At 33.9% G+C, this 25152-nt stretch overlaps 1 protein-coding gene across 5 annotated transcripts in view; it reads left to right on the plus strand.

Moving 5' to 3' along the window:
• WDR7 (WD repeat domain 7) overlaps positions 1-25152 on the plus strand; it is a 360567-nt gene that overhangs the window by 143235 nt on the left and 192180 nt on the right. For all 5 annotated transcript variants that reach the window (XM_079108807.1, XM_079108809.1, XM_079108808.1 and 2 more), the window contains one exon: positions 4331-4444. In XM_079108807.1, the coding sequence (XP_078964933.1) occupies positions 4331-4444 (114 nt within the window). The remainder of the gene's footprint in view (positions 1-4330; positions 4445-25152) is intronic.

The following is a 25152-nucleotide window of genomic DNA, read 5'->3' on the forward strand; positions in this document are numbered from 1 at the left end:
TGAATTGATAAATTCAACAAAGTAGCAGAATGCAAGATCAACATACATAAGACAATTACTTTCCTATACTCCAATAATGAATCTTCTGAGAAAGAAGTCAGAAAAACTATTCCATTCACAATAGCCTCAAAAACAAAGAAAGAAAGAACAAACTTGGGAATAAATCTAACCAAGGAGGTGAAAGATCTCTACAATGAAAACTATAAATATTGAAGAAAGAAGTTGAAGCAGACCTTAGAAGATGAAAAGTACTCCTATGTTCTTGGATATACATAATTAATATTGTCAAAATGGCTATAGTACCAAAAGTGTTATACAGATCAACTCAATTGCAATCAAAATACCAAAGACATTCTTCACAAAGCTAGAAGAACAGTTCTAATTCATTTTGGAGAGAAAAAGATCCAAAATAGCCAAAGCATTCTCAATATTTTTCACTTTTACTGTATTTTAAAACATACTTAGGTAGTTGGTTACCATCCTATAGCCCAGTCTGATAAGAGTTTGGACATTTATTATATCTTGAAAACATGAAATATGTATAATTTTTAAGTAACTCAAAATATCTTTTTACTGATTTGTAACAAGACAAAAGACATTGTGACTGTGAAGGTTAACAAAATGGATTATAGATATGGTCCAAACCAAGAATATAATTTAAGAGCTGAGCATGGTGAAACACATCTGTAATCCCAGTGGCTCAGGAGGCTGAGGCAGGAGGAACTCAAGTTCGAAGCCAGCTTCAGTAACTTAGTAAGCCTCTAAGCAACTAAGCAAGACCCTGTCTCTAAATAAAATACAAAAAGGTGGGGATGTGGCTCAGTAGTTAAGCATCCCTGGTTTCAATCCCCAGTAACCCCTCCCCCCAAAAAAAAAGAATGCAGTCAAAAATTTTTTAAAACATAATGCCTTTCTTATGGTGAATTTTGCTTTCTTATTGTATATATATATTCTGTGTGAATCGTTTTCTTCATTTTCTCATTAGCTTTATGACAGGAGAAAGTATTCAGAGGGTATACAAAAGTGTCATGGGTGCCTAGGTTTAACTGAAATGTTAGAAAATCAAACCTTTTTACAACAGTATTGAAATATAATTCATTGAATTCACCTTAAAATTCAAAATTCTTTTAGCTTAGACTTGCATAGTCATCACCATAATCGATTTCAAAACATGGTCATCACCTCCAAGTGAATCCCAGTACTCATTGGCACCACTTCTTACTCTTTGCACCCCTCTCAGTCCTAGGCTAAACTGCTAATCTACTTTCTGTCTCAATGGAATTGACTGTTCTGGACATTTCTTATAAATGGAATCATATAATGTGATATTTTGTAACTTCTCTTACTTAGCATAATCTTTTCAGTGTTTATATCATAATATATGAGTTCATTTCCTTAAATTGACATAATATTCCATTGCCCATATATATCAGTTTATTATTCATCAGTTAATAATCATCTGGATTTTGTTTACCTTTTGGCTTTTGTGAATAATGCTGCTGTGATCATTGGCGTACAAATTTTTTTGTGTGGATGTAAGTTTTAATTCCCTAGCAGTGGAATTGCTGATTCATAATAACTTTACGTTTAATATTTCAAGGGCTACTGGACTGCTTACTGTTAAGTTTTGAGGGTTTCTTACATAGTCCAGGGACTAGTTTCATGTTGGATATCTGATTGCTGGATCTTTTCTCAGTCTATAGCTTGTCTTTTCATCCTCTTAGCGGGGTCATTGCACAACAGATTTTTAATTTTGATGAAGTCCACTTTGCCATTTTTTTCCTTTTGTGGATTCTTTTTGGTAACAAATCTAACGATAGATATTAAAAATTTATTCCTAGATTTTTTTTTCCCCGAAAGGCTTTGTAGATTTGTATTTTGCATTGAAGTCCATGGTTCATTTTGAGCTAATTGTTACATAAGATGCATGCTGTGGAAGTAGTTTTCCCCCAGAGGCTCATGTATTGGAAGTTTGGTTTCTTTTATGGCAGTGTTGAAAGGTGGGACCTAATGGGGGGTTACTGGTGGCCTTTGGAAGGAATGAACATAGTTCGTATGGAATCCCATTCTTGCTCTGGCTTTCTGTTCCACCATGTGACCTTTCCTTATATCTACTCCTGCCATTGTTATTCTGTCCACCATCTACGAAGGAAGTCCTCACCAGCGTCTAGCCAATGCCAGCACCATTATCTTATGTACAGTTCTCTTTTTATGTGTGAATTGTTTATTACATTTAGTTATGAGTATTTACAACTCTATTTTGGTCTGTAGGAATTTTTTTTCTTCAGATTTTATAACCATTGCATCAGAAGACCTGCATCTCAATCCTAGTTTCTGCTTTTATTAACTATGTTGTGTTGAGTGATTACTTAATCTCTCTGATTAAATAAGATAAATGTAAACATTTGTAAATATCTTACAAAATAAATACCTTTATTTCATTGAATATCCTGTTTGTAGGAAAGTACTATTAATAATGATTGCTACTATCCAAACTGTTCTTAATACTTTTTTCCTGTTTCTCTGATCATTTTCAAAATCATCAAATGTTAGCAAAGAATGAGACTAAAATATTTCAAAGATTTATGTTTTGATTTAATTATACGGGAAAAATGATCTTTGACTTTGTATTTGAACAATGCCGCTATATAGAAATGTGGCATCTACCTTCCTGCCTTTTCTTTGTGACTATTCTACTAGTAGATATCTTTAATTAAAAAGTTATTATTATTATTTTTCTAGTAAATCTCCATGTTAAAATTTGTCTTGTGAACCCACCAATAAAAATGCTTCTGTAAGGAGAAGAGTAGAGAAGAGGAAGGGGATAGAAGGGGAGGGGGTGTGGTGGGAAAGGCAACTGCAGAATAAAATTGACCAAACTATGCTAATGTGCATGTATGAATATATCACAATGAATTCCACTTTTATTTGTAACTGTATGAAGCACCAATTGAAAAATAAATTAATGGAAGACCCGTAGAGTAATGGAAGGGGATGTGGGGGGCAGAGGTAGTACTGGGGAGTGAAATGAAGCATATTATACTATATGCATTTATACTTATATCACTCTAAACTCTGGAATTATGTGCAACTGTAATGTACTAATGAAAAAATGCTTCCATAAGGTGGTTTTATCATTTTCCATTCACCAGGGATCCTTCTTTAGTAGTGGTCTTTTTTGTGTGGTTTGTTTTTTTTTGTTTGTTTTTTTTTTGGTTTTTTTTTTTTGTTTTTGTTTTTTGTTTTTTAATAGAAGCACCTCTGACCAAGTAATGATGCTAAAATGATGTTTTATTCTCCATATTAAATCATAGGGCTTGGAACTGCTTGGTGGTGGGTCCAGTTCTGGATCATTCATGGTGGTTAGTGACCAGGATTTTTCCTTTCTTGATGTCTTCCATTCTTTTCTTAGAAGAAAAGAAGCCCTTGAATATTTACTGTGTTCATTTTTAAAATATTGTATGAATCCTGTGTGGCCCAATATTAGAGTACCTTTTGAGAAAAATTGATTAGAAGGTTCAACTCCTAAAGAAACTTCAAGTGGTGAAATTTTTTTTATGTACCATAATTGAGTAATACCTATTGATAATCATGTGAGAATAGTCATAGATCCTACCATCCATTGCCAATTAGAAATAATATGAGAGATGCAAATTGAACTCAAAATATATCATCAAAAGTAGAAAGATGGGTATATAGGGCAAAGACATTCGTGTGCACTGGCAAATTCTTAGATGCTTAATATAATGGAAGCTTTTGGCCCCTGGTCTCTTTTGCCTGTCTCCTTTCAGTTAGTTTCTGTCAGTGAGATAGCCATCTGACCTTATCTATAATTCCTTCATAGGGGAAAATGTTACACTCTTTGGAGGTGTTGAGTTCCAAGTCTCTTTCTTAGACACAGGGAATGAATCCCTTTTTTGTCACCATCCTTCCTAACTCCTGTCTCATGAACAAACTAATGTCAAAGAGGAGCAAATTTTAAAAATCATCCACTTTCTAGGTTTTTCTCTCTTTGTTGCATAATTATGTTTAAATCAGTTAAATACTTTTGTAGCAAAAACATTGATGAAAGGAATCAAGTAGACATGTTATTTACTTAATAATCCTGTTTCTATTTATCCCAGATCTTGGTTAAAAGTAATGTAGTATCACCCATGTACACATACATGTGAATGAATAGAGCACATGTGAATGTTTCATTTATTGATTTGTGTCTCTTCCATTTGGGTGAATATATTGTATTTCTTTAAATGTTTTATATTTAAGTTCAAGCTTTAAAAGTTTCTTTTCATTTTTAAAATGGAAACCTTGTTTTTCCTATTTGTTTTAGCTGGAGTCACAGCAGAAGCCATGCAGACTATCACCACTGCTCCTGATGCCTCAGGGTCAGAAGCCAAAGTTCAAGAGGAAGAGCATGACCTTGTGGATGATGACATCACCACTGGTAAGGGTGGGCATCTTTAACATAATCTGGTTGGAGCTTTATTCAATAGCGCAAAATGCCTTCTAGATCATTCATATCGGGACTAAGTATTTTTATGGAAAGGATGGAAACTCATATTGATGGTGTATTTAGTTTTGTGAAACTAATGTTCTTTATGATCTTAAGGTGAAAAGAATTGGAATTGTTTATTTGGTCCGGGTTTGCTCATTGTTGCTTTAACAATGAACCTGCTAGCTGTGCACTTGATTTTTTGAGACTTTGTAATTGAGAAACTAGATCATTACTAAAGCCTGGGAACATGTAGAGGAATATACACACCCATTAGGTTATGAAAAGTTTTGCAATTATAAGGCAAATTCAAGAATACTGAAGTTGTAATAGCAATACATACAATGTAGGCTTTATAAGGAAACTTATAGAAACTTTATAGAATTAAATGCTGTTTTTTAAATTTATTCATCCTATTTGGCTATTGAACATTCTTATCCATGTTACCTGTCAGGCAACCAGTCACAAAGTAAATTTTAGGAAACTTATACATAAGATATATACATATATTTGAATTGCCAAGTTTCTCTATTAATTTAGTTCAGATTCTTTGAATGCACAAAGGATAAAAACAGTCTGTATAAATAGTTTTATTGGAATTAGGAATACTAAATTTCTTTAGGTGAAGATTAAAATTTAAAATCTGGCTAATGCCACTGCTACAAGTATTGCAAGTTGGGGATCGTCTGATTTAAATAACCACCATCATGTATTAATGTATTCTTGTGTTCAGTAAGTAAAAAGCTTTAGAAGCTTCCATCCACCTTTTTTTTCCATTTTTTTCTTACTGCAAACTTGTGGTTATTACTCATGACTTATTAATTTTTTTTTAATGTATGGATTTATTGATGACAAATATCATCCAACTTTAGTATAAATGATTTCAGGAACCACCAACCTTTATGAAATCATTTAGTGTTTCCCAATTATGGGATTTGTTTTAGTAGCTACTAAATGAAATCTATTTGAATTTGCAGATTTTTATTAAACTATGAATTTTAGTTCTTCTTTTCATTGCTTTTTTCTGCTATTCTAGATAAATTTTGTAATTATATCTTAATTTTCTATAATGTTAATGACCTACTCTATAAAACATAGTTGTTTAAGTCATTATAAAAAAATTGCCTTTGCAATAGTAGGTTAACTCTATATTCTGGAATAAAAGTTCAGTTTTTGAGTAGTCAAGTAAGCATTACTAATCAGTACACTGAATTTTTAAATTGTACACTACCAAATCCATGAAGTGACATATATAGCACATTACTGTTTTCTTATTTTATTGTTACAAAAATCAAGAAGCTGAAAAATGCAAGCCTAATTGGAGTGAGTGCATGCTGCACATACTATATATTAACCTGTTAGAGATTTGGTTAGACATGTGTTTAACCAAATGGCTTTTGTCTGTTGATTTATTCGCTTCCTGCCATGGGGTACCAAAATCATCAGTGTTCAGTATCCAAAGAATTGAAATGACTGAAAAAGGCTTCCTTAGCCTCTGTGAAAGTAGCTAGCATGCTGCAGTCAGTGGGTCATTGGCTTACCCTTAGATTGTGTGACTTGATTAAGCTGTGGCGTAGATTTTTGTGACGCTTTAGAAAAAAGCCATTTCTTTTTATTGACTAGAATCCTATATAAATTGCATTATGAAAAATATGGTAGATGTATTGAGAAAAACCTGTCTCAAGCACAATAATCTTATTCTGGGATGGCAGGCAGTGTAGAGTATGAGTGCTATGAAAGGAAAGCTGCCCAGTCTAGCCAGCCCCCCCAAGAATGCTGATTTGTTTTCAGTTACTGTGAAGGAATTGTCTGCATATCTCTTTGTAAAATAACTAGAAATGATATCATGTATTTTGAATGAATTTCTTATTTAGAAACTTTTTTAGGTTAATAGGTATGGCTATATTCATTTTATTCTAGTAGTAATCTGGCACTTGATTCTTGGGAGCAATCAGACCAAAATACTAATTGAAATGTGAAATATAATCTAGTGTTTTTGCTAAAGGTAGAACAGTTCTTTCTGGAACATTTCTTTCGGCTGAGAATGAATGAGGTCTGAATGCTATCTTAGGATGCTGGCATCTCAGCCAAGCAGTCTTTGTTAGTGTTTGCTGTGTAAAAGTGGAGAAGCATAGATAAAGCTACGTTAGTGTTGCCTATGATCAATTGGAACTAATTAAATTTATTTGAAATGAAGAGTCTGAACTGGAAAAGAACAGTGGGAAAAACTGGGAGGAAAAAATTGAGTCTTGACTGAGACACTTTAAACCTTCGCCCTGTCATTTAAAAAATACACTGCAGCTTCTTTCTGTATCTTTCTTTTTAAAGCTAATATCTATTGATCAACTCTACAAAGTAATGCCAGAGTACCTTGGTCAACACACTCTCAGATTTACTAAGCATTCCATCTTAAGTCTCATCAAATTCTTTCCTTTAACCACATGTTCTAAATTATATATCTCAGATGTTTTAACCATTTTGGTGTTTTAATACTATTATGTAGAAAAATACTAAAATCTATTCCACATTTCCATATTGTACACTATGCATAAGAAATTTACTTTTAAATGAAATTGTTTCAGATTTTGCAAAACTCCGTATATTCAAAATCTTTTTTAACATTTTCTGTGAACAATAGTATTAAGATTATTTCTAGATTATTTGTAAATTCAAAGCTATAAAGACATTACTTTATACCTGTGTTTGCTTTTGTATGTATACTTTTATATTTAGTGTAACTTTAAATAGATACAATATATAATCAATATTTATAAAAATTGTGTTCTTATTTACATTACGATATTAATAGGACACAATTATATTAATGGAGTAAATCTCTAAAAATGGTATACATAGGAAAGATTGTAAATTAATCATAATCTAATGTTATAAAAGTAGACTTAATTTCCCTTTGTATAGCTTTCTTCATGGTACAAGATTGGCAGTCTAATTGAGGATGAAGCAACACATCCTCCAAATGTTACATTAAAACAGCCTTTCGTAATTTGAAGATAAAAATAATTTCAGAAGGATTTCATTTACAAACCTGCATGTATCCCTTTAAGAAAGTCCAAAGTAAATACATGCGTAGCAGGTTTTAACATGAAAAGATCTAGCAATGGTTAAAAGTAGTATTACTGTGTGTGTTTTATTCTCCCTAGTGTGTGGTCATCTTAGTATCCATTCAGTCATTCAACAAATATTTTTTGAATACGTCAGTGCCAGACACTGTTTAGGATCCATCATTAAACAAAATAGGTAACAACACTTTTCCTCATGGAGCTTATATTCCAGTTGGGAGAGGTGCACAAAAATAATTAGAAGTAAATATACAGACTGCTAGGAGATGAGCCATCTGTGGAAAGAAGAAAAATGAAAGGATAAGAGAAATTGAATGTAATATGAATTGCCAGCTTCTTCTGTATCAAACATTTATACCTTTTACAAAATTACTTTGAAGTAGATGCTAACATTTATCTAGACGTGCAGATGAGGAAACAAACTCACACAGGGAACATTTCCAGGGCCACATGTGTAACAAGTAATAGTTCTGGGGTTTAACATGGGTCCTACCTGATTTCAAACTTTATTATCCCACACTTTCTTGCATTGTCAATTAAACACATTAAACTTTTTAAGATTTTCTTTTGAAACGTGATGATGTCACAGTCTACCTTTATACTTATTGCTTTGCTGGATATCATCTCATTTTTTAAAATCCAAATTCATTATTCTAAATTTACACAAAGAAATTAACTCCTTTCAAAAAAAATCATCATGTATTCATCCCAAATAATTTTTCTTTCTCTATAGTGTTTTAAATATAGAGGAAGAAAATATAAATTAAAATATTTCTTTATTTAATGTTTAATGCTTTGCCTTAATTGTATAGTAATAAGGATAAATACAATACTTCTAAATGTGGCATTTGAGAATTTCTGACATGAATTTTAAAATATAGCAAATATGCTGCTATATGCAGCTGACAGTCATTTTATTTTCCCATATTTCTTCTTTGGGTGATTTACTTTCCTCATTCTTTGGATTCAAGTACAGCTAATGATTTTCAATTCTCTATCTGCAACCTAGGCTTCTCTTCTAAATACCAGATTCATATATCCTCCTTTTGTCTGAATGTCCTGTATATACTTAAATATGAAGTTCAAAATGAGTTCATGTTCCTTCCTAAAACTCATCTCCTTTCTTATCTATACTTGCATTAAATACATCACTAATGGTATCATTTATCACCCATCATTCCAGTAATGTCTGCATGCAGTTGATGTGAGTTCTTATAAACTGTTCCTCTTAAATATCTCCTAGTGTTTTTCCTCTTCTCTGTTTCCACAGAGAAAGTCTAGGTCCAGACTACTTTTTTTCTTCTTTGCATTGATTTATATTCTCCTACCATCTTCCTGCCTCCATTCTCTTGCCCTTGTCTAGTTCATGTCTTCCATTTCTCTGAGACTTTTAGTAGGTATTTCATCACAGGTAACCCTCATCAACTGCAGCTTACAAGCATACCACTGACTACAGCGGAAAATCCAAACACCTGAGTGAGAGTCCTAGGGTCCTTCAAGGACAGCTGCCCATCTCTAGCATCGTCAGCTGTTAAGCAATACTTAGTTTTCCTAGTGTAAGTACCTTGCCATTTCATGATTCATACTTTGCACGTGCTTCTCTATCTGGTTGGCATGTCTCAACTTCTTCACACATGGGGTAGAATTCTAAGGAGTTCCCCTCAAATCCATTTCAAGTGTCACCATCTTCATGAAACCCTTCCGGACCTCTCTTATGAAAGATTTCCCACTTCATTGTATGCACTCCTGCTATTGTGGAATATTATGTCACAATAACAATACCTGCAATATTGTTAACTGTTGTCATTTCACTTGCCCTATGAGAGTTATGTGTGGGCATGTGATTTTTGTCTCAGTATTTCTAGCACTGGATCAGTACCTGGTACATAGCATTTCTCAGTAAATGTTTATTAACTAAATGATTGCATTAGTGAATCCATAAAGTTCCTTACATTCCAAATAGTATTTCTTATATACTTTTTTACACACACACACACACACACACACACACACACACACACACACACACACATAAATGTATATTCCTATGTTTATATGGCATATATCTCATTAACAACCCCTCTTCTTCTTAGTGGGTATTGATTTATTGATACTGGGAATTGAACCCAGGGGTGCTCTACTACTGAGCTACCTTCTAGCCCTTTTTGTATTTTTTATTTTGAGACAGGGTCTTGATAAGTTGCTGAGTCTGGCCTTGAACTTGCAATCCTCCTACCTCAGCCTCCCAAGTTCCTGGAGCTACTGTCATGCACCATTGTGCCCAGCCTTAATGGACATTTAATGGCTCAAAAAGTGTTTGTGACAGATTAGTGACAGAATGCAGGCTTATTTACATTTAGCCTTTTCTCCATGTCGGAAAGGTGAGAATTGGAACACATCTAAGAACAGAATAGAGCTACTAAACTAGTAGTCACTATTGATTTCACTTTAAAGTGTATCTTTTTTTTCTTGGAAAACACTGTTTTCAAAATTAGAAAAAAAAAAAAAAGAAAAAAAAAAGAGAAAAAGATGTGATACATAGTATTTAAATGTAGGAAAAAAACACCTGGAACAAATTTAAAAGAGAAAAGATAGGAAAAACACCTGGAACAAATGTGTTCTCTGGCCAAAATCCTGACATGAGGGTGCAGGTGAGATGTGCTATGTTGTACAGGAGATCCCTCTGGGGCTTGGGGTGGCCACTGCAGGAGAAGCAGGGTGATTTGTATGGAGAGAGAGGTGGGGAAATGGTTTGTTCTAGGAAAAAATGCAGTTTTTCCAGGAAGACTGAAATTTAAACATACAACACTGAAGAGGAGAACATGGGATTACATTGTATTCCTGTGAGTGACTATAATCAGTTATGTAACACTAAGAAAACTTTGCTTCTTATTGTCCACTGAAAACTATAAGTTACACACCCAGATTTCATGTGTTCAAGCTTATTTGTTGAAAGCCCTGACCAGAGGAATCTTGCCTGAGAAAAAAGGCAAAAGAAGGAAACAAACAAGGACAAAAGGTGGCTGTTAAATACCATTTAAATGTTCAGTTTCTCTTTAAACAATCTTTAGGCTTTTATAAGTGAGGGATTTACTTAATATTGATGTATTTTGACCAAAAAGTATTCATGTATTTAAACAAATTAAATGTCATAAAATGTCAGAGGTGCTTTAACAAATTACTTTAATCAACTGTTGGCCTAAGCACCTTATCTTTCTTACTAATATTTTCCAATAAGAGCATTTTTATTTTTTAAATGTGTATATAGCCTATATATAGGCTAGTTGCATGCACTACTTTTGGAAGGGGTTGGGCAAACAAATAATAATACAATTTTAGCAAACTCATAAAAGAACGCACTTTTAAATCAAGGACTTAATAGCCATCAGGAAGACTCACTAGTGCTAATTGACTACCGAATGTGTGTCAGACTATGCACAACAACTCCTGTGATTAGCCCTCATCATCACTTCTGTTTTACAGTAGTGAAGACTGAAGGACACTATCACAGACAGGAAATGGCGAAGTCTGGATTTGAACATAGGCAGCTTGCCTCTAGACCTTATGCTTTTAAGTGAAAATAATTTGTTGAAACCAGATTATTTAAAAATTCTCACAAGAGAAAAAAGAAACAGGTATATTCATTATGGCATATCATTTTGTTTAGTATAGAAATGAATATTTTAGTTTTAATTCAGTTTACATAATACATGAAGTATTTTAAATGTGGAGAAAAGACTTCCTGTTTTCTTAATAGATAGACATGTATTCAGTATATGAAAATAATTACATATATTTGAGCTTAATTAGAATTTCTATTTTATGGTTATTTAAAACCACACACATAAATACACTAACACATACACAATAATTAGTTAAAAGGATTAAGGTTTGATTTCCACACTTAATATTATATCTTCTTTTTGCTAAATTTAGAAGAAAGAAGAAAACAAACCAGAAATTTGTACTTGGATAAAAAGCTTTTCCTGTGAGTGAATAACCTTCAGGATGAACTTAAAGTTTGGTCTTTGTGAGCTGTATGATAATACCTCACAGATAAAAATGAATTGCATTAGATTGTGGCACACTATTATGTATCTGTATATTACATGAATTGCCCTTATAATTGATATCAAACCTATATGACCAAAAGTTGTAATTCACAAAAGTAATGACAACAATGTCTCATAACTCACAGACTTTATGTCATACCGGGGAATGATTACTTTTACTGTGCAAACCATATTAAAGGGGGAAAACAGGTTTTAAAGTGGATGTCAGGCTTTGAAGAGTCCTTCTTCCCAGTACTTTATAGTCTCTTTTAATACATAAAAAGATAATTAAATTTACTAGGGTTTTTGAATTTCCCCCATGATTTCTTGGATGAAAATCAATTGTCAAGCACAAAGACTTTTAATTTGAAATTTTTAATACCAAATGAAAGGTAATATTTAATATTTGAAGTGTAGATAATCATGAACCTGAATGTATTTTTTTCTCATACAATGCTCTAGAAAGAGGAGAACTCCTCACTCATAGGCAGGATGATAATCAATGAAAATCTTTTTCATCTTTTTTTTTTTTTTTGCAACTATATATCCTAAATAAAAATCCATGAGTTAAAATGATATAATCCTAATTTAAAAGGATTGAAGGAATCTGAACAGGATTCAGGGAATCTCTCTGTTTGCTCTTTTTAAGTATATTTTTAATGTGGTATCACATAAAAATGAAGTACAGCTGGGTGCTATGGCACACACCTGTAAGCCCAGTGGCTAGCTATGGAAGCTAAGACAGGAGGATCACAAGTTCAAAGCCAGCCTTAGCAAAAGCGGGGCACTAAGTAACTCAGACCTTGTCTGTAAATTAAATACAAAGTAGGACTGGGGGATGTGGCTCATTGGTCACGTGCCCCTAAGTTCAATCCCTGGTACCCCTCCCTCCAAAAAAAAATATAAAAAGTATTCCATTTTATTCAACACAAAGGCTAATACGCACCTTTTATCTTCTGTCAGCACACTCTATGGAGAATCTAATAAAGTGAGCCTCTGCTTGAGAAGTTGATAATTTAATTTAGATGAAGGCCCGCACATGTCTGCACACATGCACACGTGATGTGCATAGGTCTGTAAAAAACTTCAGAGAGTTCAGAGCACTGGGGCCTAGTTAGGCATGGGAGTTAGGAAGAGGTCAGCCTGCATTTGTGGAAAGCCATGGGAAAAGCTTCTGAGCTAAAGCTGTTGGTTGACTAAATTCTGTGTGGAGGGAGGGAGAAGAGTGACCTTGCTAGAGCTGACAGAAGGGCTGTGTCATCAAGGAATGAGGGTCTACTATCAATCAGCTCAGCTTGTTGGATTGGGACACTGAGTTTGCATGCTATACTTTTCTTTAAAGCAGGGTTTATCATTAAACAGAAAGCGAAAGGATGTGAAATGTTGAAGGAATGAATTGGCTCCATGCCTGATGCGCTTAACTCCACTTCTTTGGTTAATTTTGTTCACCTACTAGGTATGAAGCCACTAGAGAGAGTGAGATCTCCCTCCTTGCCTTTTCTTTGTCCTCAAACAACATTTCCTATGACAGTTTCTAGACCCTTTCCTCTTTCATTAGTACCTCCTGTCAGTGGTATTCCTTAGAGCTTAGTATCCAGAACCAACCACGCTACCACTAGCTAACCAGTATTATGGAACTGTTGCTTTTCTTTATCTGGATACTGTAATTCTAAATTTCAATTGGTTTTCTTTAGAAGGCATCCCTTGTCAATTGCCTAAGCAGTCAGATTTTACATGAATTATGTTACTTCGAGTCTTCTAAAGAAGGAGGACTTGATATTTGTCCTTTTTTATTTGTATCTTGGTTTCAGCTCATCATTCAGGCTAGGAGTCTTTTCTGACCTTTATATTAGCTATTCCTGCCACCTTTATGTCCTCTGTAAATGGTGTACAAGCCTTTCATGTTATCCATGTTAATTAGTGAATTGCCGACCAGGCCCCACATGGGATTAGGGAGCTACTCCACCTATTCTCCAATCTTGACATTACTCTCCAAGTGTGTTTTTAAATTCAACCCAAACATGCCATTTGCAGTATTCCCACCTCAACTTCCAAAAACTTGCTCACAATAATACTCCAAGAAAGTTCTTTAGGTCCTTCACTGAAATCAGAATAAATTGTGTTTATGGACTTTGATAGGTTGAAGATAAAGTGGGTTTTACATTTGTGGGATTGTGCTTAAACTATATGCATACAAAGAGGTTCTTAAATCCTTCTTGAAATGCTTTGAGTTACAGTACAAATATGTAATTTTCAAATTAACAGCCAATAACAGTAATTATCCTAAGGATTTGGGGATCATCTGGAAAGTTATTGCCTGGATTGTTATTTGATAGAGCAGATGGAAGTACCTGCTCCTAGTATTTGGATATTATGCATATCTTCACAGTATATAAAATCCAACATTGCTGCTGCATCTGCTGTAGTTTTCGTGGCAAATATTTATCAATGGTGTATTTATACCAATATGTAAATCTTGATTTAAAACTTACTCCTTGGGTACTATGTTTTTTAAAGTTGACAGAAAGGCATGGCAAAACAAGTAGGCATAAGACCATTCACATCCCAGGCATGGTGACAAATGTCTTAATAATCCCACCAACTCTGGAGGTGGAGGCAAGAGAATTGCCAAGTTCAAGAGCAGCCTGAGGAATTTATTGAGACCCTTTCTCTAGAAAGTAAAAATGAAAAGAGTTAGGGATGTACCTCAGTAGTAGAGCAATTGCTTAGCAAGCATGAGACTCTGGGTTCAGTCCCCAGCAACATGCACACATACACACACACATTCACACACAGATTATTTATATATTATTTTTAAATATCACACTAAAAAAAAACTTGGTTTGGAATAAAAAGTAAGAACTCAGGTATTTCAGGTATTAGTATTTTGATTCTTGACGTTTAGATACTTGCATTAATTGTGTACAATTCATGAACCTTGCATATATATAAATGTAAATTATACTTTTCTGAGAATGATTTTCTTCAAATATGAGATGCTTCCTTTAAGCTTTATGAGTTTAATTTTAATTTTTTTAAAAAAGAAGAAAATGTAAAGACCATTTAGAAGCCTGATTACAGTCATATACAAAGTAGTTTTATAGTGAAAGTTATAAGACTATAAAACTATAAGCCTTAAAACTGAAAGTTATAAGACTATAAAGCTATAAGGTCAAATCTCAGATTTTTCTGTAATCTCAGTGAACTGGAGTTAATTCTTTTTGAAGTAAAAGTGGCAGGTGCAGTAAGAGTACTTTCCTCTCACTTGTGGCTGGGATCCACCTAAATTTTGGTGAAGAGTGAAAATATACAACAAATGAAACCATCTGCCACTCCCAACCTACTAGCCTGTAGCCCACTGTTGGGGACAATGCGGGGGCCCCCGTGAGTCAGTCCCTGGACAGGGCTCCTGCTGGGCCTCATTTTAGAGGGTTAAGGCAGATTCTGTCAGCACACATTTTGGTATGTGATTCCCTCACCAGCCAGTCATATGGAGATCAAAGAAGCTTTTAATTTGCGTTTAATTATTCCTTGAAAAACTATCCACCATATCCAGCAACAGCTATTGTATAAAAAACAACCACATATGTATGTACTCTTTTGAAATCTGAAACAAACTTAACCCTTTCAAATGCTAAATATGAAAATATTCATTCTTTCTTATATCTCTCTTCATCTCTTTTCCATAAAATTATCAGTAAAAGAAAATGGTGTAAACAGAAAGAAACATTGTATTTAGATCATTGATGCTTTGTAACAGTTTTCATTTTTTGAAACATGCATTTCAACTAAAACTTCTAAGAGAATGGTTTAGCCTGTTTGTCAATTAGAATTTTTTATCAGCATATAATTTCAAATTAAAATAATGTAGTATTTTTAGTGAGACTATTTTTACTGAAATTTAAAAAGGATTTTAATTTTTATTGCATCCTTTTCTGAATCATGAAAGTTTAACAACAGAAAAAGAAATCCTCTAAGTATCTTATACTCAAAGGTGACTTCTTAGAGCTGTGACTGATAAACATCTGTCACACAACAAATTTACATAAACAATTTGTTCTTTGTCAGGTTTATGAGTTGACATCTGTTTGAATGACAGATGTCAGTGCAGTTAAGATGCAATTTAATTTGAGAGTGTTAATCTGAAAGAAGATCACATTCCAATCATTTGCTTTTGAAAAACAAATGGTGTTGTTGCCATTAATGTAATTGACTTCTTTGGTGAAGAAGCGTGAACACACAAAACTAATAACTATTTGGATCAAGCTTTTTATGGGTATGACCTGTAAAGAGATCTCAAAATTAGTCATTGTGACCATTTTGTGAGCTATTGTGACCAGTCAGAAAAGAAGTCTATTGATTAGCAATGGCTGACATTTCAAAATAGCCGTGTAGAAAAATGTTATTGGATTTATTAATGTTTCTCATCAGCTGTAATCACCAGCAAATTTAAGTAAAAATGTCACAAGCCGAATCTGTTTAATAATTTGCTATTATAAAATTTTAAACAAGTTTTATAACCTCTAATTTCGATTAGTTCATTAAAATGCCACTTTATCAAATCTTTATTAGTGAACTAAGTGAAAGCACAGGGAAGAATAAGTGGAAAAAATAGCTTGAAAATTAGTTCAGATATTGAAGATTTTTTTTTATTGAGATGAAATTCACACAACACGAACTTACCCATTTTAAAGTGAAAATTTTGATTTGTTTTTAAAAATGGTAGGAATTTAAGAGCTAGCATACTATTATCCTGTGAGTGTGATGGCTATGTATATATGTAAAGAAAACAGTAAAATTTCTATTCAGACAAAATTCTGAAATAAACATTGTTATCTAACCACATTATATACAAAAATAAGTATTTTTTAAAGCCCTATTTTATGATGATGGGTTTATATGAATTAATTCTGAAGAAATCAACAAGCAGTCAGCATAGGCATATGTACTAAACTTTTTACATCATTATAGCTTTATTTTCCTTGCCTTTTATTTCTTTATATTTGAAAGTATTTTCTTCATTCTTATTTAAGTTCTTAGACCTTTTATGGTAAAACAGGGGTACATAGCTCAGGGAAGTTTAAGTCTAGTTTCTTTGCAGTCTGCCTGAATATAATGGACTAACTGTACCAAACCAGACCTGCCATTATTGAATGATTAAATAGCGTGAGGAAGTTACGTATAGTTTTCCAATGTTTTTGGATATCTGCTGAGAGAATATGAATATAAGAACTTTAATGACTAAATTAACCTACTTTCAATTTGTCTATATTATTTAATTTCAATCCTGGGGAACCCAGCCATGGGAATACCAAAATTGTCCCTATAGCATAAACTTTAAAAAAAGTACTTACTGCTTAAATTACTTGACATTGATTTTAATTTTGCTACATGTACTCAAATTAGAAAACAGGCACAGACTATATTTTAAGGTAGACATAGATTCTCATGCACTGAAGCTAGAATGACAGTCACCATTCTACTTTCTGTCTCTGAATTTAGCTAACAGATACTTTTTATATAAGCGGAATCAAATAAATGTCTGGCTTATTTCACTTAGTGTAGTGTCTTCATGGTTTACCTATATTGTAGCTTATGTCAAAATTTCCTTGCTTTTTAAGGCTGAATAATATTCCTTTGTATGCATATACCATATTTTATCCATTATTTCATCTGTAGGCACTTGGGTTCCTTCTGCCTTCCCCTTCTGTGAATAAAACCACTCTGGATATTGGTGTACAAACATCCATTCAGGTTCTTGCTCAGTTCTTTTAGGTATATACCTAGGATTGGAAGTATTGGAATGTTTGGTAATCCTTTGTTTGAATTTTTTGAGGAATTGTCATACTGTTTCCCACAGTGACTGCAGTTTTCCATGTGATTTGCCTTTCCCTTATTACTAGTAAAACTGAGACAAAAGAAAATTTCAGTTATTATTGGCCATCATTTGAACTTCTTCTTTTTTTAATGGTAATCACAGATAACATTTATTTAGTGTTTACTATGTGCCAAGTACCATACTACATATCTTAAATATATATTACATTATTTAACCTAACAACAAACCTTTAAGTGCTTCGTTATTTTCACATTGAAAATGAAAAAAAAACAATGAAAGGATAACAAGTAATAGATGATGGAGTTAGGAACTGAATCTAGACTTTCTCACCCCAAAGCCCCTGATCTTAGATAACATGTTCATATAAAAATATTGGGACAACATACAATTAAGGGAAAAATTGGAAGAACAGTTCCTTCTTGTCTCCCAGTTCCTGAACACCGGCATTTGAACTTCTTAAACAGTACATACATTATTCCTGACCCTATGTTCAGTGCTATAGGAGTCATTTTTTCCCTCATTGTTATACTTCTTATCTTCAATTATATGAGAGTGGCTGTTCTAATGATTCATGGTGCTTATTGTATCTCAGCCCACTATGAACATTCACAAAAAGATTAGATTATTAATTGAAATAAAATGATTACTATTCTTTTCATATATAGTTTAGAAAATGTAATTTGGGGCCCTTAACTTTGTAATTCATTGCTTTAAATTTTAAACACTTATGGTAGGAGAAAAACAGTTACAGCTCTGTCTGCAGCCACTGAGAAACCTTGCAAGAGTTCAAATAGTTAGGGCTTCAGGAGGCCAAGGGCCCCTGTTCCCTGGGAATGAATGATTTATCAGAGGGAGAACATACACACACAGGTTGGTAGAGGGACTGAGAACTGAGGACCAAACAAGGCCTAAATTGTCATGCTGGTGATGTTGACTTTAAGACCGTTTTTCCTGGTGTATTTTCATCTAATGTGGGTATAATGATCTGGGACATGGAGTAAACTGAGCCACTGTGTCCTGGCCTGTGCAATTATCCAAGGTACTTATAAAGAGGGGATTTTGCTAACCAAAAGATTTTCTTTCTTAATAATACTTTAGTTGATTGCATATGAAAAATTGCGAAGTTCTTTAGTGTTTCTGTACATAGGACTTAGCTTTAATTTTAGTACTTTGAGAATTTTCCAATTTTATAGAATATTGTTTTATTTTTAAGAAGAAAGTGAGATAAATTGAATTTTGTTTTTATTTCTTTCCAGAGATTTCTAATAGAATCAATGAAAAGCAAATGATTAATATTTCTAGATACCATAAATCTGTTTCTCACCAGTACAGCTTACAAACAGGAAAAATATAGTGTTTTTCATTGAACTTCAGTCATAGTCTGTCACTGTTACATCTAGTAAACATGTTAAAATCATGATTCAAACTGTTAGCTCTAATTTCCAATTTAAAATTTATTTCATTATGCCTTACATATTCATAATTAAGTATTAGATACATATTTTTTTGAGAAGTTGCATATGTGCATTTTAAAATAAGAATCTTGAAGTTTTTAGATGAAATTATTGGAATAATATTTTTGTCATGCTTATTAATTAAGTTGGTAACCTGGAATCATTAGAACTACTTTTTATTTGATAACTTCCTTTCAACATTTGTGCATTTTTAATTAACATTGCTTTTCATAAAATATTAAACATTTTAAAACAACTTTTTATATTATGAAATTGCTTCATCAAGAAAATAATTTTAAATTGGGGACTGCACAGAATTTTTTTATATAATCTAATTTGGTGAAATTTTTTCATATGAGATTTTTCTTTTCATATTTTTACATAAGAAAAGTTTCCTTTGAAAGTAACTTTTTAATCATTTGATGTTTAAGAAAACCTAATGAAGATTAAATTTCTATACCTGTAAATGAAGATATTTCTATTAAAGACATAATTACTAAGTAGTATCTAAGCAGGGGTGAATGGCATAAGTGGCTTCTGTTAGTCACTAGAGGACCTTCAAACCACAAGCCCATTTTACTTTTCACATAATTTACTCAAACCCCCACTGGGTAATCACTCACATTCAATGGTGGTGATTGCAGGGTGTTTGCTGTCTCTTTTCTGCATTCTTTATTGAGGCTTTGGTTTTTTCTAGGTACTACATTAAGAGCAGAGATACTGTAGCTTGCAAATAGACAAGAAGTGTTCCGTATTTTGGCAAGTATACAGATTATTGACTGACAGAAACAGTTGCATTTTCTGATTTTTTCCAAAGAGACTATCTTAATGTTTTCCTGGTTGCTAAATAATTAAATGGTCCCTCTTCAATATTTCTGAACTTCATGGCTCTTCCCTTGTAAATCAGACATATATCTACCAAAGTTTGTAGTGTCTTCTCTTCTCCATGTACCCTTTAAATGTCTCCTTACTCCCCTCCTTCCCAGCTAGGGCATGTGCTTCCTCATGAACCTTTAAGACCCTTTGCTGTCTGGTCTTCTGCCTGGGATTCCATTGTCAGACCCTTATCTGACTGCTGGGACCTAGTTGGTGCCCCTCAATTCAGTGACTAGATTGAGACTGCTAGTTCTTGGCCCTTCTGACTACTTTTTACCTGAAACTTTCCTTCACTCCTAGGACATGGTTCTTTTTCTTTTCTTGCTCTGGTCCTTTTGTAAACTTCTTTTATGCTGCCTATTCCTTAAGAGTTGGCCTCCCGTGGGATTTTATCCTTTGTTCTTTCCTGGACCTCCTTACATTCAACCACTTGTCATTACTGATTACCAATAAGTCTTTAGCTCAGCTCTGGGGTCATCAATTTCTGTTCTCTCTACTTTCAAAACAGTTTCCTAATTCTTTTTTCCCCACTTCTTCAACACCAGGGTTACTGTCCTAGGTAACATCACTTTCTGGTGATTTCACTTCTCTGGTACTTCTGGCTTCCTAGAACCCATTTTCTACACAGAATGATCCTTTAAAAGTATAAATCAGGACTCGGGTTGTGGCTCAGTGGTAGAGGTTTGCCTGTCATGTGTGAGGCACTGGGTTTGATTCTCAGTATCACATATAAATAAATAAATGTCCACTGACAACTAAAAAATATTGTTAAAAAATGTAAATGAAATGTAAATGAAAAAAAATGTGAATGATTTCATTCCTCCAGTTTTCTCAGACTGCCCGATATAAAGCACCTCCCCTCCAGTCATTTTCTCTAGTATATGATCCAGTTTTATTTTCTTCATAAAATTTAGAATGATCCAAAATTATTTTGTTCATTTATTTGTTTACTTCTTTTTTTCTGATATAAATGACATATGAGCAGAACCTCAGGGTGTCTTGTCAGTTAACTGTGTAACTGCATTGTATACAGCAGTACATGAAAAATAGCATGTGTTCAATAAATATTTGTTGAACAGTTGAACAAATTAATATTCCAGCTGCCTCTTGGCCATCTATAAATAGATTACTTTAAATGCAGCATTTTGAAAACAGAACTGATCCTCCTATACCCCAAACTTCCATGTCCTGTGTTCTCGGCCTGCAGTACCACGTTTCACAATCAGCCACCTCCTGCTTCCTTCGGCTTTTAAGTCTAGTTGACTCTTCTATCCCTTCTCCCTCTTAAACCCCTTTTCTCTGTTTCTGCAGCCCAATTTCTTTGACCACTTCAGTACTCCCTCACTGCTTGCGACGTAGCCATACCACCTTCAAATCCTCACTACTGTCGAAATGCTCTTTAGAAAAGAGAAGTTATCACCATTATTCTGTTGCTTAAAAATTTTTTTAGTGTGTCCTTCATGCCTTTGGGATAAAATTTAAAATTTCTTAGAGCAATTTCTATGCTCTTCATGATATGACCCTCTGCCCTTCTCTGTTTTTAGGTCTCCAGATACATTAGTATTGCATTCTTCCATGTCGGTTCACAAGCTTTCCCCTGCAAAACATCCCCCTACAACCCCATCCTTACCCTCTGTCACCCATCTGTCTTCTGATCATCTTTTAATACACAGCTCTCAAATATTTTCTGAAAACATTTCTGTCTGTCCCCATGGCACCTCCACCCCTCACTAGGCTGGTGATCACTTGCCCCTTCTCTCGCTTAGTTAGATATAAATATATCATAATTGGACAATTTGTTCATCATCTTTCTATATTTTGATCTCCTTGTATTTTGACTACCTAGCAAGGCTCATGATCTGTAGCTGATCAACAGCCATCTGTTACATGGTTTAACATTCACCTCATGTTCAAGGGTTCTGAACTGGAGACTTCATGATCCCTGAATGTTTGGAATGCTGTGGAAAATGTTGGGGTTATGAGCATGTGATTTCTCTGGAGAAGTTGTGTTTCACTAAGATTCTTTTTTCTGATTTTTTAAAATTCTTTTTAGTTTTACATGGCAGTAGAATGTATTTTGACATACATACATGGAGTATAACTTCCCATTCTTGTGGTTGTACATGAAGTTACACTGGTCATGTATTCATATAGGAACATAGGAAAGTTATGTCCGATTTGTTCTACAGTCTTTCCTATTCCATCCCCCTTCCCTTTCCTTCATTCTGCTTTACCTAATCCAATGAACTTCTATCTCCTCTACCCCCACCATTGCATGTTAGCACCTGCATATCAGAGAAAACATTTGGTCTTTGTTAACTAAGATCCTTAGTGGAATCTTTCTCCAACAATTTGGATAGTCACCAGTATGACCCCTTGCTATAGCTTTGAAATTTAACGTATCTTAATCTTTGTAGATGCCTTTATTCCTTCCTTGCCCTTTATTCTCACATATACCTTACTTAGAAAATACCTTTGAAGTAGGGCTTTCTTCTTGTTTGGGAAATGCTTTTCCTTTTCTCTTTCTTCCTTTTATTCATTTTTTGTTTGTTTTGTTTTGCTTTGTTTTTGAGATGTTGGGGTCTCCTTTTATCTGTGTTGGCCCTGCACTCTAGGACTTCAGCAATCCTCCGGCCTCAGCCTTCTGCCTAGCTAGGATGCAGGCATGCATAGCATGACCAGCTTGTTTGGGAAAATTTAATCAAGCAGACTCATTTTCATGATATTGAAGTAGTGTAGGCCATGGGTTTGGTTCCTGTTATTAACAGTCATCTTCACAGGGAAAACATTTTTTGGTAAGGTTACAACGGCCATTTCTGCCTCTAGTAGTCATATGTAAGTATACCTAAATAACATATTGCTATGGGCTGGGATTGTAGCTCAGTGATGGAGCACTTGCCTAGCATGTGTGAGACATAGCATGTGTGAGACACTGTGTTTGATCCTTAGCACCACATAAAAATAAATAAATAAAATAAAGGTATTGTGTCCATCTACAACTAAACATATTTTGAAAAAATAGTATGTTGCTTAGTTTCACTTGCTGTGAACTTTTAAAAAAAGTATTGCAGTATATACAATCTGTTGGTGTTTTTTTCACTTAACATTGTATTGCAAAGATTTGTTTATGTAATGTGTAAGTATAGTTCAGTAATTTTTATTGCTTACTAATAGTAAATAGTAAAAACCACAGTTTATCTTTTTTTCTGTCAGTGGACCTTTGGGTTATTAGGACTTTTTGGGTTTTATTTTGTTTTACTTTTACAAACACTGCTACCATGAATGTGTTCTCTGTGTCTTCTGTATCCATACCTATAATTTTCTCTTAGGTATATACACAGGACTGAAATTGTTTAGTATATGCAAATGATGAACTTCGTAAACTACAGTCAAATTCTTATCCAAGAGGTATGAGAGATTCTGTTGATTTACATTCTCTTTAACACTTGCCATTTAAAATATTGCTAATTTACCTGGGCATGGAAACACATGTCTTGTAGTCCTAGTACTTGGGAGGTTGAAGCAGAAAGATCATTTGAACCTGGGAGCTCAAGGTCTTTGAGCAATATTACAAGACTCCATCCCAAAAATCAAAAAAGGTAAAATTCTGCAATTGCTAGAGTGGAAAATGATGTCTTATTGTGCTGTTGGCTTGTATTTCTCTGCTAATGAATGAGTCTGAACATGTATATTTCCTCTTCCTACTAAATGCCTGTTCAGGATTTTTGCCCATATTTTCCATTAGGTTGTGTGTCTTTCTAATTGCAGAATTATTTTACCTTTAGAATACTAGTACTAGTTTGTTATTTATATAACTGAAAAATAATTTCTCTCAGTTTGAATCTTATATTTTCATTTTAAGATTCTTTTATTTAAAAGGGGTTAACTTTTATGTCATTGAATTTTATCCATCTTTCTTTTTATGGCTAGGCCTTTTAGAATCTTAAGTTCTTTATATCATCATTTCAATTGAAATGGTTTATCTTTATTTTTATATATGTATTTTTAAATTTTGAGACAGGGTATCACTAAGATGCTTAGGGCCTTGCTAATCATTTTCAAGTTTTGCTACGGACATAAGTTCTTAATTTACTTGTGGATGATTTTATATATGACGTAAGAGTAAAGTTCAATTTCATTTTTATTCATATAAAACTTTTTTTCATGATATATTTATATGTATCTGAACACTGGGATTCTTTTCTTCTCATTTTATTTATTTTATGTATGTATAAATTTTAATCTATTTATCAATTTATTCCTGCACTAATACCATGCTGTTTTAATTGTGGCAGTTTTATAATTAGTCCTTATATCCTGTAGGGCATGTCTTTCCTTTTTACTTCTTTGGAAGTGTTCTGGTTATTCTTGGCCCTTTGTTCTTCCGTAGTACATTTTACAGTCAAGTTAATTATTCATCACAAGCTGTGCAGGGAAATCACTGCCTTTCTCCTTTGTGCACCTGCTTCTGTAAAACTTGCAACTTTGAGAGCAGAGCAGAATATCTCCTCTTTGCAAGTAGTGTGTCCCTATGAGGAGAGAGGATGAACTGCTCATGACAACTTTTCATACCCTACACTCCTCCATCAGAGGAGTCACTGCAGTACCCCTGGGGAACCGTAAGCAAGAGGTGGACCAGGAAGTCAGGAGAGCCTAGGAAAAAAAAATCTCTTCAAGGAAAGTAGAGGAGTGGTGGATAAGACCTCCCCAACCTCCAACGGTTTTCTCAAATTTCAAGACTGCTTCTGTGAAACCATCAGTGTCCCCTGACACACTGAGAGCACTTCAACCCCTAGCAGACAGTCCTTTGTGCATATTTACTGTACGAAGGAAATCATCTTCCATTTTGTGAAAGAACCTGTAGTGTGTGTGTGTGTGTGTGTGTGTGTGTGTGTGTGTGTGTGTGTGTGTGTGTAAGAGAGAAAAAGAGACAGAGACAGATAGAATTTCACCATGGTGCTAGTCTCAAATTCCTGGCCTCAAGTGATTGGCCCACCTTAGCCTCCCAAGTAACTGGACTACAGTAGCGGACCACCTTGCCTGGCAAAAACCTATAACTTCTAAAAAAATGTTTTTAATTCAAATAAGAGTAGGTCACATTTTACTTGAGTAGAAGATTTGTTATTATAGTATATATGTCTGGACTATTTTTCTAGAATGTCTAAGATTGCTGTATTGATGCCCTATCAATATAGTAGCAAGTGGGTTGGGTTTGTGACTCAGTAGTAGAGCCCTTGCCTAGCATGTGTGAGGTATTGGGTTCGATTCTAAGCACCACATATAAATAAATAAAATAAAGGTTCATCGACAACTTCAAAAATTTAAGTGAAATAAAATGAATTTTAAAAATATATATAGT

Source organism: Sciurus vulgaris, assembly GCF_902686455.1.
Source record: "Sciurus vulgaris genome assembly, chromosome: 13".
In the NCBI taxonomy this organism is placed as follows: domain Eukaryota; kingdom Metazoa; phylum Chordata; class Mammalia; order Rodentia; family Sciuridae; genus Sciurus; species Sciurus vulgaris.